The sequence below is a fragment of the Suricata suricatta genome, chromosome 17, assembly GCF_006229205.1.
Source record: "Suricata suricatta isolate VVHF042 chromosome 17, meerkat_22Aug2017_6uvM2_HiC, whole genome shotgun sequence".
In the NCBI taxonomy this organism is placed as follows: domain Eukaryota; kingdom Metazoa; phylum Chordata; class Mammalia; order Carnivora; family Herpestidae; genus Suricata; species Suricata suricatta.
Genome location: NC_043716.1, coordinates 55,247,631 through 55,266,772, shown reverse-complemented (window position 1 = coordinate 55,266,772; position 19,142 = coordinate 55,247,631). Strand labels below are relative to the sequence as shown.

The 19,142-nt window shown below is 60.5% G+C and overlaps 1 protein-coding gene across 5 annotated transcripts in view; it reads right to left on the bottom strand.

Annotated features, from left to right (window-relative positions):
• PGS1 (phosphatidylglycerophosphate synthase 1) overlaps nt 1-18,158 on the bottom strand; it is a 31,526-nt gene extending 13,368 nt beyond the window's left edge. For 2 of the 5 annotated variants that reach the window (XM_029927194.1, XM_029927195.1), the window contains exons 1-7: nt 17,456-17,580; nt 11,105-11,294; nt 8,488-8,565; nt 6,983-7,082; nt 6,054-6,243; nt 5,281-5,459; nt 2,946-3,467 (exon numbers count right to left, since the gene is read on the bottom strand). In XM_029927194.1, coding sequence (XP_029783054.1) covers nt 2,946-3,467; nt 5,281-5,459; nt 6,054-6,243; nt 6,983-7,082; nt 8,488-8,565; nt 11,105-11,294; nt 17,456-17,565 — 1,369 coding nt within the window. In that variant the 5' untranslated portion in view covers nt 17,566-17,580. Of the gene's footprint in view, nt 1-2,945; nt 3,468-5,280; nt 5,460-6,053; nt 6,244-6,982; nt 7,083-8,487; nt 8,566-11,104; nt 11,295-12,075; nt 13,791-13,821; nt 14,399-17,455; nt 17,581-18,111 lie in introns of those variants that run through there. The other 3 variants (XM_029927198.1, XM_029927197.1, XM_029927196.1) reach the window with 3 other exon arrangements.
• Between the last annotated feature and the right edge of the window lie 984 nt (nt 18,159-19,142).

The following is a 19,142-nucleotide window of genomic DNA, read 5'->3' as shown; positions in this document are numbered from 1 at the left end:
CCGCACGGTAAACGGAGGCAGGGATGGAAAGAAGAAACAGGGACGGACACCCAGGGCCTCCTCAGGTGATCCGCCGGCAGACCCGTGGTGCTTCCTGCTCGAGGAACCTCCCGGAACCTTCTGGAACCCCTCCTGCCGGGGAAGGAGCAAGGACCAGGCAACAGGAAACCGCCCAGAAGAGCGGAGAGCTGCTGGGCGACTCCTGTCTGCCGCGGACCCCCATCGGGCCTCCAGCCTCGGCAGCATCCCGCCCTGACCCAGAGGAGGAGCGGCAACAAAACTCCAGGTGACAAGGACGCTCTCCTTGCCAAGAGCCGCAGGACCTCCCTGGCCCATCCCCCTGCTGCCCCCCTGCGACACGCCGGCATCTGGGCCCCCGGTGCTCCGGCACCCACGCCATGGCCCCCCGGATGCCTCTCCCTGCCTGCTGGCGGCCGCACGGCCACTTCACAGAACCAGGTCCCTCCCCTTCTGCCAAAGGTAAACCTGGGCGAAGAACCAGGCTTCAGGACTCCCAGTCTGGGGCCTCGGCAGCGGTCGTGCGCGCACAGGGCCTCCACGGCGCTCCGAAGAGGTGGGCTTTGCAAAAATCTGAAGAACACGGAACAGACCACATGGCAAAACTCTCTAGAGTACGTGCCTTTAAATGGTGGAAGGTTCCTCTGGGACTTTGAGACAATATGAAAATGTGGTGGTGGGCACCTGGGCGGGGGGGGGCTCAGTCGGGGGAGCGGCCAACTCTTGATTTCGGCTCAGGTCAGGGTCCCGGGGCTGTGGGATCAAGCCCCCGGTCAGGCTCCTCAGGGAAGGATGCATCCCAGCCCCTGGAACTTCCTGCCTTCCCCTGGTACCCTCTGACCGGTGTGGTCACTTCCACAAGGAGGACGCCCCCCAACAGCCTGTTGGCTTCCTGCGGGCAGGGAGCATGCAGAGAGCTCCCGCATCGCCACACTCACGCAGCCACCGGCAGGTTCAACACAGAGCCCCTCCCCACCTGACTCCGGGGGGCGGGGGGGCAGCGCTGCTGGACACACAAGGACGTGCACGCACCAAACGTGGGACCCAGCTCGCAATCCTCACCGAGGGCTTCTGGGAGCATCAGGGGCCAAGATCAACCAGGCCTGTGCCCGGCGGGGACCCGGACAAGGCCATCAGGTACTGGCTACTCAACCCTCGACAGGAATAAACAGGCACTCAGCTTGTCCCCAGCACAGGCCTGGCCGGAGGTGGCCAGCACCCCCAGCCATCTCCCCAGCCGGCACCTGGGTGCCTGGCTCTTCTCCTCGGCCGCTTTGGGGACAGTAAGCACCCAGGGATGAGCTGGAGAAGGGGCCCAGCTTAGGAACCCCCAGGACCAATCCCGGTCACAGGACAGGACCCTGGGCTCTCCAGCACTGAGGGGTCTCTGACCCCTGGCTCCTCCTCATGGACCCGCCCCCCAGTCTGTCTCACACACGTACCCCGGGACTCCGGCCTTCCCCACTAACCCGGTGCTCCCAGGAGTGCAGGGCCCCGCCCGAGGCAGAGGCATGCCAGTCCGGGAAAAGGCGAGACGCACTGGAAAAGCCGGTTGGGTGTTTCTATTTCAAAGGTAACTGAGGAGTCGCTGCACGTTTATCAGCGCGGCTTCAGGGAAACAACCCCTGGCCCAGTCACAACCGTCAGGCCAAGGGGCGTTCTTGCTGATGTGGCCACGGGACAGACCCGGAGCGGGCGCCCTCCAGGCAGCACCCGAGTCCTCTCAGCTGCTCCCGCCGGCCGCCAGCTCTCCGCCCCGATACCCACGCCTAGGCACCGTTGTTATTCTTGTAAGTAGCGAAACCAATCCTAAGACACTTCCCACACCCTCCCGGGCCCGCCCGCCAGCTCCCTGGGCCAGCTCCCTGGGACAGTCGTCCTCCACACCCTGGGCCTCCCATCTGGAGCCTGAGGCCAGAAGCTGCACCAGTCTGAGCTGTGACACTGATGCTCGAGGCATGAGACACTGCTAGAGAGGTTTTAAATGCCACGGTGACTTCGTCCCCAGAGGGTGGATGCAGCTCTTGGGCAGTCTGGGTTTCCGGGTTTCTCGTTGTGAACCCCTGGGTGAAAACACGGATGCAGTACAAAGAAAAAGTTCCACCTCAAATCTAAACAACACAGACAAGCGGCCGTGGCTGTCCGCAGCCTGGACTCCTGACCTGAGAGCAGAGGCCGAGGCACCACCGTCCCCTCCCTCCTGGATCAGCCCTCCCGCAAGATTCCAGGGCCAGCACATGAGGCCTGGGGACCAGCAGAGAGAAGCCGCACAAGCCACGCACTTCACTCGTGGCCACCGGCTCTGTGCGGGCCGCTGTTCCTGGAGACCCAGGACTCCGGCCCGTGGGGCACGGGAAGGAGCGACCACGGGAAGGAGCGACCACGGGAGGCAGGTGCCCTCGCAGCATGAGGCGGCAGTGAGGACGATCCCTCGGCCAAGCACGAGGTTTTAAAGCCGTTTATCCCCGTCTCAGACTGAGTTATGGCATGTGGGGGCTGGCCCAGGAACGCACGCCAACGCCCGCAGGGGATCACAACCCACAGACGGTTCAGACCACAGCCTGCGGGCAGCGCTGTGCAGCTAAGAACAGAAAAAAGAGGGCCTCCTCGATTCTCAGCCATGAAAAAAAATAGCAGGATTCACACAGAGGAAAAAGAACGGCAGTGGCAAGGCAAAGACTGAAGAGCCGGGCTGCCGAATGCCAAATAAATAATCCCCAACGCCTCCTCTGTCCCTGAGAAGGGCACAGCCAATGCGGGAAAACTGCGCGGACCAAGGGACGGTGACATCGCGCACCTTTTCACCGATCTGAGAAGTTACACGCAGACTTTCTAAAACAGCCACCCAGGTCACGGGAGCCTCTAACTTCCGGGCGCATGAAGGGGAGAAGCCGGCGTAACGACGACGTGCTCAGAGGAGGGGGTACCTTTGGCGTGGAACGTCCAGCCCCGGCGCCAGTACTCCTGCAGCCGCACCCGCTCCTGCTGCCCCCGGCTGCACACCGCGCCGTAGAACTGCCGCTCGATGTGCACGTAGGCGGCCGGGATGGCGCCGGCCACCCCCTTGGCCCCGAAGAAGCCGTTCACCTCCGGGGAGGCCAGCAGGATCTGGTACTCGGCCCGCGCGCCCAAGACCAGGTCCATGTAGGCCTGGGTCAGGTTGAAGTAGCCCGTGGTGAGGTAGACCTTGGCGCCTCGCTCCGCCTCCGTCAGCAGGGTCTCGGTGACGATCTCGTCGATCTGGATCTCGAAGGGCTTCATCTGGATCAGGGGGTAAATCCAGGTGTCAGGGGCCGGCCTCCGGTCACCAGCGGCTGCAGCGTCCTCCTGGGCCAAAAGGGAGTCGCCGTGGAAGGTCTGGGCGTGCAGCACTTGCTGGCGGGCCCTGGCCGAGTTGACCACGTCCATCACCCTCTTGTTGGCCGCTCTGCAGTACGCGGCGCGGTCACCTGCAGGGACACCGGGGAGGGAGGAAAGCAGAGGCTCTGGACTCCTGCCTGGCACAGGGACACGGCACAACAGAGGCAAGCGCAGACGCCCCGGCTGCCCGTGCAGGGACACGCTTCCACCGAGCACAAGCACCAGGCCGCAGACAGAGAGGTCCACGGAAAGCTCACAAAGAGCTTGCGCCAGGGGACGGAAAAGGCCTCCGTCAGTCCCACCTACAGACTGTGAAAGCGACAGAAATCAAGGGACTGGGACCCTGGGATGCAGTGCCTGGCAGGGGCCTGACACGCATGCTCCCAACCGGCACCGGGTGGCTGTGGTCAGCGGGCACGCAGCACTTGAGAGCGTTTCACAACAAAGGTGCATGTGGGTGTGTGAGCCACAAAACGTGGGCACAACTGTGGGCCAAGCAAGTGCCACGTGGTGGGATGGTGGGAGCAGGGCCCTGGAGGTGCAGTGTGGGGACAGGCAGGCTCGGGGCCCCGCGTGTCTACACGAGACGCTCGTGGCCAGCAGCGGTCCGGACAGACCCAGATGGACGAAGAATGACCATAAACGCGGTCGGTGGGTGAACACTCACGAGGCAGCGTCCAGCCTGAGGGGTCGGGGGAAGACCAAAGGCCCAGCAGGAGCAGGGAGAGTGCGAGGCGCAGACGGGAGCAGAACAGCGTGACGCTGGAGTGCCCGCTGCGCAGAGCCGGCCCTCCGGGGACGTGAGCAAACAGCGGGCCCTGGGCAGCGCTGAGCCGGAGTCCGGGAGGAAGAGGCCAGCGCTGCTGCCCCGGCCTGAGCGCCTCTGGGGTGGCCTGTGCGAACCATGTCGCAGCGACAGCAGTGTGCACATGGGAGGAGGCGCCGCCCACCACAGCTGGTCTCAGGCTGTCCCTCTGCGTGTCGGGAGTGTCCCGGGCATCCCTCTGAGCTGCTGCAGTCCCAGGGGCACATCTGTACGCGCCCAGCCGGCCCCACCTGTCCCGAGCGTGTTGACTCATCCTTTCCAAAATGTGGGGCCCTCTTCCCTGCATATTCGTGCCTGGCCTATAAAGTCAGACCAGGGGCCAGCCAATGTCTCCTGTCCAGGCCAGACAGCTCAGTACTGCAGGCTGTGTGAGCCAAAGGGCAAAACTGAGAACACGTAGGTACTCACGTGACAAGAGAGAAAACAAAATACCCATGATACCTTTTATTGATAAAGACGGAAAGTGCCAGAGTAATAACTAAACATCCAAGCTGGCAGTGAGCATGGCAGGCACCCGGATCCCAGACTGGCACCCCGGACAGGGGCTTTTCTCCTGACGTGGTCAGGGCTTACCCCTCCCCATGCTGCTGACACTGTTGCAAATTCAGCAGCCGGCCTCCCCAAAGGCCACCAGGAAGCCACAGGAATCGCAAGAATGCCAATGCCCCCAGGGACACTAGCTGCCGGGGTTTGCCTGTTTCCAGGGCGCAGAGCTGAGGGCTCTCCCATTTCACTTTCCAGGCAGAAGGCCACAGGCCTCGGTGGAGCGGAGAGCCACGGAGCCTCTTGCTCCCCGCTGGGGAACTGGCCCTGGGGAGGGCTGCTTCTTGTAAGTGCGGGGCCGGACTCCCGGCCCCTTCCCGCAAGCACCGGCCGAAGCCCACCCTCCCGCCTTCCCTGGAGACAGCACACACAGGACTGAGGGCCTGTGAGTCACCTCTGGCTGCAGAGACACAGCAGAATGAGGCTCTGTCAGCCCAGTGTCGCCAGCCCATGACAGGGCCGCCTGAGGCACCCCCCCCCCCCCCGCAGCCTGGCCCACCGGCTCAGGAGGGCAGCGGCGCCCAGGCCCCTACCTTTGTAAGGGTGCACCATCCCCTCCACCACCTGCACCGTGTCGTCGCCCCGCAACTGCAGGGACACGTCCCCCACGGCGTCCACCAGCTCCGTGAAGAAGTCCGCCACCTCGGGGCAGTCCCGCAAGAACACGTAGCGGTCCTGACGGTTGGTGAAGTAGGAGTCGCTCAGGTTCGCACTGCAGGGAGGAAAGAAGCCTCTGAAGACGGGGTGGGACGGCGTGTGGCGGCGGGGCAGTGACAAACACGGATGACGACCCCACGGCAGAGACCAACGAACCAGGGGCTCTGCCTGAGCGTGGCCATGCACTCAGGACAAGGCGAGCATGGCGTGCGGGACGCAAAGGCGGGAGCCACAGAGCCCCGCCCTCAGCGCTGACAATCAGCTAAGAGGAGACCGGCACCTAGAAAGCCAGCTACTCCACGGGGCTGTCACCAGCACCCAGGCTCTAGAGTCAGGACCCAGACTGCCACCCAGGCTCTGTGGCTCGCCGCTGGTCCTCGCTAGTCTCCGCAAGGCCCCGGCAACAGCACACGTAGGCGCAGAGCTGGGCCAGCACCCACAAGGACTCGGCAGGCCACGGCTCCCTTCTGACGGCCCTCGGTGGGCCTCCCGCCCCCACAGCAGACGTGCGGCCTCGGGAGATGGTGACGCAGTGTGACGACTAGACCCCCTGGGGGCTCACAAAGATGGGTCTCCCCTTCTCCGTGTCCTGCAAACTTCTGCCCTGGACGGTGTTAAGGGGAGGTCTGCGGGGAGGCGGCCAACTCACCCGCTCAAGATGACGCTGTTGTCAAAGAGGTAGACCTTGATGTGCTGCAGGCCGATGGTCTCGTTGAAGCGCTCGGGGACCAGCAGCCGGAGAAGCCCCCGGAGGTTAGGCGTGTGGAAGAGCGAGACGCGAACCTGCTCGGGGAACCTCCGCAGCAGCGGCAGCAGCATCGTGCGCGAGTTCTTCCGGCCTGAGCACAGGCGCGGGTGGCAGAGAGAGGACGGATGCATCACCGCGGGAAGAGCCGCCGGCCCGCCGGGAGAAGCCCCCCCGCCGCCCATCACTGTCGGCCAGGACCTCTGGGGCCATGGTGAGCCGGAGAGCAGATCAAATCCCGCTCTGGACACGTCCCACGTCCCAGAGCAGGACTGGAGTGGTCAGCGCAGCAGATGTCTGCCATTTCTGCACCCAGCACCCATTCACACCCTGCCCCCCAGAACCGTACCCACACCCACTCCACTCTCAGCGGAGCTACCCTGGGTGAAAACAGCTCCACCCGCCCTGAACCCTCAGTCCGGCTCCACGGGAGGGCACCCGGGCCCAGGCAGGGCCGCTCAGCACAAGACTAGGATGAGAGTTCACAGCCAGAGGGGCCTGGGGCTGCCAGGGGCCACCACATGGAGCCTGAGAACAAGGCCAGCCCACAGGAAGGAGGGCCAGCAGGTGGGTCCTGGTGATGATGACCCCGCCCCCGCCTCAAACCACAACCTGCCCGGAGCGGGTGAGTCATGGGAGCCAAAACCACTCTCTTTTTTGCCTCAGTTGTTCTTCCTTGGGCTTCCAGTCCCTTGTCACAGAAGGGATGCTGATACCCCAGGCTATCCTCCAACGGCCCTGCCTCTACCTGGGACAGGGGACGCATGAGTGCCACTCGTGAAACAGAGGCTCCAAAAGAGGAAACTTCTGGGCAGGGAATGGGTCAGACCTACCTCTTGAGCCCCGTGTGAAGTCCAAGAGAATGGACACCCTGAGGTCCGAAGGAAACTTGGCTTGGAGAGACTGTTCTAGAGAGCTTTCCAGGCAGTCTACCTGTCCAGAAGAGAGCCCCAAAGAACAGAAGTGTAAGATCCAAAAAGATGATTACGTGTTAAAAAAAAAAAAAAAAAAAGGATCACCTTGCCGGGTGACGCACACCCCCTCCGGCCGCCCCCCTGCGCCCAGCCTCAGGACGGACACACACACACACACGCGTCCCCCGAGGACTCAGGAGGCCACACCGCGGGGACCAGTGACAGCAGCCAGGTGATGCACACCCCCTCCGGCCGCCCCCCTGCGCCCAGCCTCTCAGGACGGACACACACACACACACGCGTCCCCCAAGGACTCAGGAGGCCACACCGCGGGGACCAGTGACAGCAGCCAGGCGGCACCCTCTCCGGCCGGGCTCCCAGGGAGACGGGCCTGTGGGTCAGCGGCTCAGCACCCAAGCCGCCTGGACCTTGCCACTCTGGGAAAGGCTAAGACACCAGCGCTCACACAGACAATCCCCAGCCACACACAGCAAACAGCGCCTACACATGGAGAGCAATTGGTAAATATTTGCTGAACCAATGAGTCCAAGACACGACCCGCCCGCTGGCCACTCTCCATGGGCTGGACATGACCGTCTTCTCGCAGAAGAACAAACAGGCTTCCCAAGCTTGCCGCTAAAAGCATGTCCTGAAGGCAGAGGACGGAAGCGCCTCTGACCCAGTGTCCCTCATCCTCGGCCCCCCGCCTCTGGTGTTCTGCCCCAGCCCCATGCTGTGCGCATCTGGACAGGGACGAACAAGAAAACGCTGTGGGCACCAGGCCCGGCTCTCTGCATCCAAGTGCAAGGCGTCCCGAGTCAAAGACCCCAGAAGGGCCTCACCCGCGCCATGAGAAGGCCCGCACGCCACGTGCACCAGCGGGTCCTGCCCCTCTCGGTGCGGGCGACGGCACGTCCAGGTGGAGGGAGGCTGGGCACAGCCCGGCCCGCACCCCGCTCATCTGCCCGGAACGGGGTCAGAAAACCTCTTCTGGGAGGGCCCAGGGAGGAGGCCTCCAGGCTTGGCGGGCCGGACGGGCCCGGTCACAAGCACGCAGCTCTGCAGCCGCGGCCGGAGAGCGGCTGTGGACATACGTGGGAGCGAGCGTGGCCGTGCGCCAACAAGGCCCTGTTTGCGGGCACAGGAATCTGCGTTTCACACGGTTTTTCTGTGTCACAAATATTCTCCTCCTCTTTATCCCCCGCCACCCCGCCACAAACGCAAAAACCATTCTTAACCCACAGGCCGCACAAAAACAGGCGGCGGGCCAGGTGTGGCCTGCGGAGCCCCGGGCTGGCAGACAGGGCAGCCTGGGGAGGCCCATGCAGGGTGAGGACACGGGAGCGAGGGGGAGCCCTCCGGACAACCAGCAGCCGGCGGGGCAATTCACTGCTGCGTGGGGACCAGCCCGCCTCAAGCCTTACCAGTTCCTGCTCCAGAGGACCTGTCCCCAGGTAGAGAGACGCCATGACGACCCGTCGCTTGGCCACTTTTATCTGGACCTGAAAGAGGAGAAACAATTCCCATCCGTGGTTTCCACAACTCACTGAGAGAACATAACCAGTAAACCTCGGGACAGGACTCCCCTACACCTTCCGGAAGCTACCAAATAAGGACCCATAATCCTCACCTAAAATACTCCCCCCCGAGAGTAAGGCTCGGCCTAACCGTCCGAAACGCAGCGCAGCCATCGACAGCACGAAGGCGGTCTGCGCAGTGACCTGCCAGCGCACACCGCGCACCGCCGACGCCAGAGCCCGTCGCTCCCCCACTCGCTGCCCCCACCCCCTGCACACCCGTTCCACAGAGGCTTCATGTGGGGCGTGCACAGGGCACCAACCGCCGAGAGCGGTCCCTGGGGGGCCGAGCAGGAGGGCAGGTGGGTGCCAACACGCATGCCCCCGTCTGCACCTGCACAGCGGACTTTTGTAATGAGCAGGTACGAGTTTCCTCTTTGATGCGGACAGGTCCCGAGGCACAAAGACAGAAGAGGGCAGCATTCAAAGATGACTGTCACCTCAGTCCTCTCCTGAGACCTGCTCCGGCCCGGGAACAATGATCCCGTCTGGAGTTGGAGCCACCCTGCCCCAGAGTGGGCGGCGAGGGCAGAAATGTCGGCAGCCTTCCAAACGTCAGGCTCTCGAAGGAGACAGACGGGCAAGGCCTCGGGAGCAGGGAGAAGGGGCACAGCAGGGCTGCCCTGATTATAGGAGCAGGCGGACACACCGGCAAGAGGCCTGCACACAAGGGAAGCACAGAGAATATCCCAAGCTCGCCGCCCCCTCAGTCTTGTTATTCATGAAGTTCTCCGGCGAGGGCTACGGGGACGCAAAACGAGCAACCCGGGTACCGGCACCTGGGCTTGGGCCGCAGACTGCCTGCTGGTGCCACCGCCAGCCCGAGGCAGCCGCCTCGGCTGTGACGAGGGCTCGCAGGCCAGGCAATGGCAGGCCGCTCTCTCCTCTCGGGGGACAAGGCCCCTCTGTGCACCCCGGAAAAAGAAGCCTCCCACTCTGCACCATCCGTGTGGGAGAATCTGCCTCAACTCCACCCAGAAGGCAGGACAGAAGGGCCTCCCTGCAAACCGCTGGGCCGAGCCCCAGGGCCCTTCCTGTCCTCCGCAGCCCTGCCCGGACAGGTGCACAGCCAGGGAACGGCTACGCGGGGACTCAGCCAGTCGCTCACACGGAGTCGCTTAAAACACGAAAAATGCCTCCGGAAAACCGATTTCTTCAGGCCAGACACAGAACCGAGTAGGAGTAGAGAGCAAACCGCCTCGACATCAGTTCTACACAAAAAGGACGCCCAGGACAGAGGGGTGGCGCAGGGAAGAGGCGGGGAGAGCCCGTGCACAGACAGGGACACGCACGCAGGCAGAACGCATCCTGGAGTGAGCCAGTCAGCAATGAGGCTGAGCTCCACCGCACAGCAGGGCGGAGGAGGAGGGGCAAGTATTCAAGTCAACTCCAGATGGCTCTGCAGAAATGTTAACCTCTACGCCCACTTCCTATGATCTCTCAACACCCTGCCTGCCCGACCTCGTTGGACATTAATTCTGACATCGCTGATTTGAACCCAGTGAGCTCCCGCTAATAAAAATGAATCCGCTTCGAATTACTTACTCCAATTAGCAGTTTAACCTTGAGGAACCAGATGGTGACGGGACACCTGGGCACTGAAAGCCCAAGCCCCGCCCCACAAAGGTCAGCCTCGCTCCCGGGACAGAGAAGGCACAAACTTGAGCCAACATCACAGGACAGATCAGGATCACCAGGCCTCAAGCCAGACGTCCAAACTTTCCAGCCATCTCTAAACACCTCGTCCCCAACAAGAGAATTCCAGCCACTTCCTACACGGCCAGTCTCATCCGTGGTTCGGCCGGGTCTCCACCTCCAGTACGTCCCGTGTCCTGGAGACGTGGGCAGGCGCAGGGGTGTACCATGCGGCGACTAGCGTAGGCCCCTTCCTCTCAGACTCCACAGCAAGGGCGCCCACACCCCGCCCGAACCTCCCTCACCTCCCTCGTGATGCAACCGAGGGACCCGGTCGGACCCGAAGACTCGAAATCCGGGACCTGCCCCTCGCCTGCCCACACGCTCTGGGCTGCTCTACCGGACACGGGAGCCACGCAGGGGAGCACAGCCCAACTCAGCCATCTGTGAGGCCAAAAACCTCCCAGCGGGGAGAAGAGCCCACTGGTGAGCAGCCGTCAGAAACCGCAGAGCGCAGGGTGCCTGGGGGGCCAAGCCAGTGAAGGGACCCGCCCTTGATTGCGGCTCAAGTCAGGAGCTCATGGTCTGAGGTGGGGCACCGGGTCGGGCTCTGTGCTGACAGCGTAGAGCCTGCTTGGGACTCTCTCCCTCCCTCCCTCTGCCTCTCCCCTGCTCTCTCTCAAAATAAGAAAAAAAAAAAAACCTAAAAAAAAAAAAGAAAGAAGGAAACTTCCAGAACAGAAGACTTCTGCTCAGGACACCCCCTCCCCTCAGGTCCCCAAGCCTCCAACTCAAACATCCCTCCCTCCCTCCTGTGAACACAACTTACCTTCATGAGCTCAAAAAACTCCGCTGGGGAGGAGAGCACCCTGACATGGGAGCTGCAGACGCCGAACTCCGGGACCAGGTTCCGGATCCACTGGAACCTGTGCACGCCCTCCGGACAGAGGCAGCAAGGAGGGGAGGTGACCTGGGGGACCGCTGGGGACAGCACAGGGGCCAACAGCAGCCATGGCGACCTGGTTAGAGAGACACGCAAAGGGTCATGCTTCTCCACCACTTCCCTAGGGTCCGGCTCAGCTACCGCGGGACAGACGGAAGTGTGAGCAGTCTCCTTTTTAGCCAACTGCGGATTCTCCTGCCTATTTTAAGTGAGCAGAGCTCTCCCTTCGGCCCGTCCGAGCCGAGCAGCTTGGGAAGTGCCGGAGCCCGCAGAGGAACTCCAGGCTTGCCCCGGTTCCCACAACTCCAAATCCGGAGCGGCCACAAGTCAACGCACGGTAGCCACCACCTGCGCATACCCGCCTGCGCAAGGCTGCCAGAGGCCACCGGGAACAAAGGCGGGGCTGGGATGCCTGCGATCCCGGCGCCCCAGGCTACCGGCTGCACGACTGCAGAGGGAAGCCCGGCTCTCACTTAGGGAAGGACCTCAGAAAATGAAGCTTTCTCTTTAACACTCAGCAGTGGAGAGAAGAGCTGGCGCAGGAAGAGCCTGGAGGAGGGAGATGATCAACGTCTCCACCCCAGGACACATCGTCCTCAGGGCTCACTCCACCCTAAGCTGCTCCCCAGGCCGTCTACACCACTGAGGCAGACGGACCCACAGTCTGCCACCTGCGCCTCCATGGGGACACCCGGAGCCCCGCCGAGCCCCGCCCTACTTGAATCCCAGCAAGCAGCAGCAGGAAAATCCTGGGCAATGCGACCTCCTACCACAGAGAGGGACTCTGGGAAAGGGACACTGCGACACCCCAAGGCCTGAAGGGCCCATATTCCAGGAAGATGATGTCACTCACTCGCCTCATGCTAGGGCGCAGAATCTTCCCAGAGCCCGAGAAGGTCCCCACACAGGCGCCAGATGGTCCACAGCTGTGCTTCCCAGAACCCATTGGTCTGTCCTGGCCGACTCATCGCTAAGAAAACTTGAGTCAACGGGTGGAAGGTAGCAGTCCCCTGGATCCTGGGAAGTTGGGGACTGGCCTGGGGCCCCCGGCGCAGAGGGAAGAGCAGCCAGCCTTCCCTGCTGTCCCCAAGTTGTGTGTGTGGGGGGGGGGGTGATGGCACCAGGGGCTTGCTACGGCTCTCAGATAACGAGTGACAGCTGGCCAAGTGAAAGGCCTAGACACACAGACCAGAGGCTGCTGCCTCGATTTCCGAAACCGTAGGCTTTATTCCTGTGATGCTCAAAGACAGCTTCCAGAAGGAGAGGGAAAGAGCCTCCAGTCCAACGGAAGACCATGAATCGATGGGAAAGTCTGCACGACACTCTATGGATCGGAAGCCCTGAAGGGGCCTCAAGTCCCCCAGGCATTCGCTAACCACAGCCTGACTGAGGCGGGAAACTGCACAGCAGCAGACCGACGTCCCCGCCTGACGGCACCTGTCCTCCCTCAGACAAAGAAAGGTCCGGGGCGTCAGCTAGCCTCGGGCCGCACCCCTCATCTGGGCCAAGAGATGGCAATCAGCCCCCCAAAGGAAGATGCGGAAACACCTCCCTGGCACACGGCAGTCCAGGAGACAGAGCGAGTGCCAGCCCAAGCCCCAATCCCAGTCATCATGTGAGCAGCCCTGTGCCCAGGGGAGGAGCGGCCCAGCCCTGGATGCCCACACGCCCGGTGGCCTCACAAGCTTACACACCTGCAATCATCTGAGAACGACACAAGACCCAGGTGCTGCCATTACTGGTCAGAATACACAGCACGTGGCTTCGAGTGATGGTAAAGGGGCACTCCCACCTGAGCCCCTACCCGACCTCGTTCAGGGGGGCTCCCAGGGGCTGCCCCGGGTAGGGGAGGGGCAAGCAAAGCTAAGGTGTGAAAATGGGCAGGAGCCACGGTGAGCAGGAACACCCAGGAGGTTCTCCACGACCAGTCCTGGCAACACACACTCCCAGGAGTCCGGCGTGGGCACCGGCCTGCCTGGGAGAGGCGCAGGGCAGGCTCAGGCGGGCCGGGCTTGTCCCCACCGGGCAGCCTGCCCCGGGAGTACTCCACCAGGGCCTCCGTCCAAAATCCACTGAGGGCTTTCTTAGGTTGGCTTCCTTTTGATCTGTGTATGGACAGGTTTATTTTTGCTAGAGAGGAGAAGAGCTGAGAAGTGCCAGGGGCCTAAGGGGTGGGGGGGGGCACCCTCAAGTGTGGCAATTTTACACACCCGAAGAGGAGGCACTATGAAAGGGAGCAGAGCCTTCTATCAAGGTCCCCACAGTGACAGGCGTGGGGGAGACACATGGAAGGGTGACGCTCAGGCTTTAAGCGAGGTGCCCCGGGGGGCGGGAGGGGGGAGCAGGAACAGCCAAGCAGAGTCCGCCTGGGGGCCCCACTCGGGCTTCACCTCAGCCAGAGCTTCCCACAACCTAACTCCTAGGAATCTTCCCAGAAAAGGTTCCTACCGGGGCCAGCCGCACCCCCACTGCATTAACGCCCATCTCTGGGGGCGACCACCTGCTCGGGCGAGTCCCCGCACCCCACAGAGGCCTACTAAAAACTGCACGTCCCAGGTCAGGAACCAGAGCCCGAGAGATGTAAGGAGCTGGGGTTACTTTACCAAAACAGCAGAGTCGTGGTGCACACACACAATTTCCACATCGAGGCCCGGACGCCCCTGATTCCTCTCTCTAGTCCCACCTGGCCCCCGTTTCTAGTTAGAGAGAGAGAGGAAGTGGGGCGGGGGGTGGGGGCCAGGTGATAGCTTCTGCTGATGACCCGGCCTCCCTGGAGGCCCGCTCCTTTACTCAGGAAGACCACAAAGTCTGGGGGACAGGGCTAGGGCAGGCGGGGGCCAGGGGCAGCAACAAACCAGGCACACTGACCCCGGCCCGCGATTCTCAAAGTGGAACGAAGCAGCAGGCCCCCTGGAGGGGGGCCTCCAGCCACCCACGGGCCGCCAGACTGGAAAAGGCTGGGCCCCAGGGCTTAAGGCTCCCAAGGGGTGTGCAGTCCTTGCGCTGGGGAGGGGCCTGAGTCTAAGCGCTGAGGACCCCTGACTTGGGGACCGTTCTTGCACCTGGGCGAAGGGGCTGAGGGGAAGGTGTCAGGGTGACTCCAGGAGGACACAGTAAGTGTGAAGGGAGCGGGGTACAGGGGGAGAGAAGCCTCCTCCCACCGTCTCTAGGAGGAATCCACGTCTGAACCACCTTGACTAAGGATGCTTTCTTCCCGGAGCCTCCAGACGGGGGGCCACCACTAAGTGAAGACAGTGGAGGCCAAGGGGCGCTCCTAGGTGGGACAGGGCAGGCCACCCTCCAGCGAGCCACGGGGAGGCAGGCAGGGGGACTTGAGTTCACAACAGCCAGTCCCTTGGAAACGAGCAGAAGAGCTGCTAAGACACAAGTGAACACGGCTACTGACCCAGGGGGCCTCAGGGGAAAGAGAAGGAATTTGTCCTGTTGGTGGGGAGACGGGAGGCTTCCCTTTCACCGAACGTCCTGAAGCTGCACGTGCCCCACGGAAAATCACTGGCACACCTTGCATTCTTCCTTTGTCTGGACGCACAAGCAGTCCTGGAGGTCCCGCCATGCTCCCGCATGGCCAATGGCGAAACGCCAACACAGGCAGGCAAACCCCAGAGAATTCCACCCAGGCCTACACTGCCCATGTCCCCTCCACCAGCCTCTCCGCCTCAGAGGACCTGGACCTGCTCCCCAGGGGCCGCAGAGTGCCACCCACCCCGCTGGGAAACAGACAAGCTGAACCACCTCTTCAGTAGTTTTTCAGAAGGGGGCACCTTGGGCTCTGAACAAAGAAAACGGCGACGCTACGGGACTGTCCTCAGACATTGACCACAAATCCTCAACAGACAGCACGGGAGCCCTTTACCACCCCCTCCATGCCGTCCTCGGGATACTAACTAAGCGGCCCCCACCATGGGCTCAGTCGTGCTCCAGAGGTCCCTGGGCTCTTCTGGAACCGTGAGATAAGATTCATGGTACAAGCTCTGTGGCTTGGATCCCATCCAAATCTGTACAAAATGACGAAAAAGTTAAGTTTTTAAAAGGAACTGAGCTCTGTGGACTGCAATTATTTTCAGAAACTACTTTTTAAGAAAAACCCACCCCCCCCTTCAGTCATGCCCACTGAAACGTCAAGAAAGTGAGCTAATGAGGCAAGAGCAACAGTCACAGCACTTCCTGAGAAAGCCCTGAGAACCCACAGGCAGGCCCCGCACTTCCTGCGGCCCTGGGGCCCGGCTGGCGCAAGCCCGGCCCGAGAGAGGGGAGTGAGCGTGGGTTCCCGCGGGTTACAAAAGACCAACGGCCGGCTTCACTCCGCCTCGAGGCCGGTGCTGCCAGCACTGGCTGTGTGCCGACCGGCCAGAGGACCATCCTCCTGACTGGCCCAGAAGGAAGTCGCTACCATCCAGGGGCCAGAAAACAAACAGCAACCCGTGCCGCGGCCGGTCAGAGCACCAGGCCCGGCAGAGCGCCTGTCGAGAACCAAATCGCACGGGCCGGTAACCCAAAGGCTCGGGCCGGCCCGACTTGCCTTGAAAAGAACTCGTTTACGGGAATCAGATCACATGCTCACAAGTGGCTCAGCTATCAGAACGCTCTAATCCAGCCTCCCCGCTCCTTTCAAGGGGCACACTGCTGACGGACCCAGCCTAACTCTGCCCCCAGCAAGGTGCTCGGGAGACAGTCCCGCTAAGGTGAACTCAATAAAGCTACAACTTAAAAGTCTGTCAATTGTAAGTCTTATTCGAATTCCTTGCAGGATCAAATTTGAATTTCCAGGGGGGAAATGACACTTTGATTCTAAGTATCCCCCGCGTACCCATTCTATGACTCCGAACAAGTCAGGAGCATCACAAAGTTCAAAGGAAAAGTAATTTCTGGAAATCTGGTGGTCCCTCAGAGTGGAAGATCCTAATGAGCTGAACTGGAGGGTGCGAAGTGCCGTGACAACGGAAGACAATCTAATGGAAAGAACAGCGCTTGGGAAATCCGTTTCCCTCGAACTCAGGGAAGCCAAGAGCCCCTTCACCTCTCCTCACACTCACCCACATACCTAGAAGAGAGAAAACAAGACTTGGGTTTCAAAAATAAAGCCCTTTCTGCACAGATAGCTCAAACTGAAAATCATTTGGCGTTTTTTTTGAGAGAAAGAGGCCACAAAGAAAATGATTTCCTCGTCTGGCAGGCAAGTTCAAGATTAGGAACGCACTCCCCAGAACACATTTCCCACTAAGGCTCTGCTACTCCAAATAACAAGTCATTCTGCGTAGCCTGGTGGCTCCAACTATCTGAAGGTGTCGTCCGCCCCTCCTGAGCTCCAGACCCGGCAGTCAGCTGCGGGCTGAACCCCTCCACCTGGCCTAGTTAGCCTGCCCCAAACCCACCGGATCATCACCCCCCACCCCCAGTCCTCTTTCTTACCCCCCACCCCCGTCTTGGTGAAGTGTGCCCCCACACATGCAGTCACCCAAGTCAAACGCACGACCTCCCCCCGCGGCCAGCACTCCCTCTAGGCCTCCCCCACCAGAGCAGATTCTGATCCCTTTCGTTCCCCACCACCTCAGGCCTAGACCACTATGAAAGGAAACGACTCGAAATCTCAGAGCTTGCCTCCCTGGGTCTCAGCCCAGAGGATGAGTTTGTTCCCAGCTCCTCCCTCCGCCTCCCTTCCCTACTCAGCACCCCCCAGTCAGCTCCTGGAAATGACCCGAGAACTGCCTCCCGCCTCTGCTGCTACAGTCATCGGCCCCCCTCATTCAGGATCCTTCCCTGAACACCACCAGCTCCCCCTTCTCTCCCCAGTCTGCTCCCATTCTCCCAAACACAGCTCTGAGATCACCGCCGCCAGGAAGCCTTCTGTGACTTCCTGGTGTGCCTCCTACGTGCAGCTGTGGCCTTCTCCCTTACTTTCCTATTACTGTCCGCTTACAGCTCTGAGCACCTTGACGATGGGGCTATTCTCTACCTGTCTTCCTCCGCACCTAGTAGACCAGTGCTCTACACACACACACCGAATAAATGAATGAGCCCAACAGTCCACAGCGATAATGAGTCAGATGCCCGCTCAAGAGGAAAAAAAAAAACAGTATTTCTAGATCACTAATTGGAAGCAATTTTAAGTAGCGTTCTCTGTCACTATGGCCGTCTCTGTAACTAACAAGGAAACCGCTGCAAGGAAAAGAGCCCTCTCTCCACCCCTCCCGTTAGCCGCGAGGGTTCACCAGGCACCCCGACAGTTGAGTCAGATTGGCAGCTACAGTCTGAAAAAGTCTAAGCTCATGACTACACACAACTATTATCAGTGAATCAACGACCAGAGTTACAAGAAACCACATCATTCGGGGAATGGGGAGTTGCGAGGTACAATTGTACAACCAGGAGGAGAAACGAAAGTCAGCGGCCAACAGAGGCGGAGTGGCCACACAAGGCCAGAGAAACCCCAACACCAAGGCCACAAGGAGTCGGGAAAATCTGCAAACCCAGTATGGCAAGAAGAAAAAAGGGTCAGAAAACAACACTGGTCCTGGCACTTTTCCACAGTTCTAGTCGAATTTTTGCTAAGGATTATAAGACACAAATTTCTGACACCTGTGTGTCTTTGGCTTCTGCGAGTTTCTGGTTTAACTGTTGACCCAGAGACACAACTCCCTCTCTCCGTATAATCAAAAAGAAATATGGTGTCACACCTTCTGCTCCACTTACAAAAAGGACTTTGGGAAGTCAGTGTAGACTATCCCCACTGCCAGGCTCACCACCCCCGCAAAAAAAGAAAAAAAAAAGCCACCCAAGAGAAATGTCTTTTTCAAAAGAATTTGTTAATGGTCAATTCCAACGCTAAACAGCAATTAACAATGAAGTGTTCTTCCTAGAGTTTGAACACATACAGGGAAATGACAAAACTGCCCGAACACCTCATCTTTGAGGAGAACACATTTCTTGAAACTTGAAACCAAATTTCCCAGTGGTCTGAAGCCGAGATGTGAAAGTCATCTGACTTCACTACCCACTGCAATGGCCAGGTCTTGGCCAACCACCAAGTACAGAAAATGCTGAGGCCATCTCTGCCCCGCCCCCGCCGGTTTCGCTGATAGGAAACTGGAAGCCATTCAGATCCGCTTCTAAGGGCTCAATACTGCCCCGATGCTATCACCTAAAAGTTACCCTGAATCAAACTCGACTTCTTACTGAAAATCATCCACTGTAATCCAGGATGAAGCAGGCTGCTTCCCATACTTTTAGAAACGGCACGCATGACTGGACCACAGATATGTGCACGAAAGTCAGGAGGTCCCTCTCACCCAAGTCGCACAGATAAAATCTAAGACAATGCAAACCCTACTAAGGGATTTACCTCTAGAATCTTTTTTTTTTTTTCTTTTAAAGGACCAACGGTAAGGCTTGAGTCTCTGATAAGAAAACCATCTGCACACAAGAATTTTTTTTTTTAACATTAGCACTAACAGCAGGCCTCTTAGGTCAGCATGTTCTAGGCAAATGTTGACTCTGAAAGACCACGGCCTGAGCAAACCGCTTCAAAGCCTCCCTCACCATTTACAGAAGTCACTTCAGTACTTTTCCAGCACACGAGCCCTTAGAAAAGTGTGAAGGGGGGTTCGAGTGGTTCCTCTTCCCAGGCCTGAGAGTCAGTGACTCAGGATTGCTTCACAGCCCTCTCGGGCAGGATGTGAGCAGCGCTGCACGGACACAATCCCCGGCTGCGCTGATTCACTCGGGCCGAGCCACCCGCGGCCAGGACCACGTAAGGAAAGACCCCTCCGAACCCAAGCGGCGCCTCTCGCGACCGGACCCCTGCAACGCCAGCCGCCCGGGGCCCGGGACGCCCGAGCTCGGCCCCCGCGTGAGCGCGCACTCCCGGCGCGGAGGGAGGCGGGCTGCGGCCGCGACCCCGCCACGG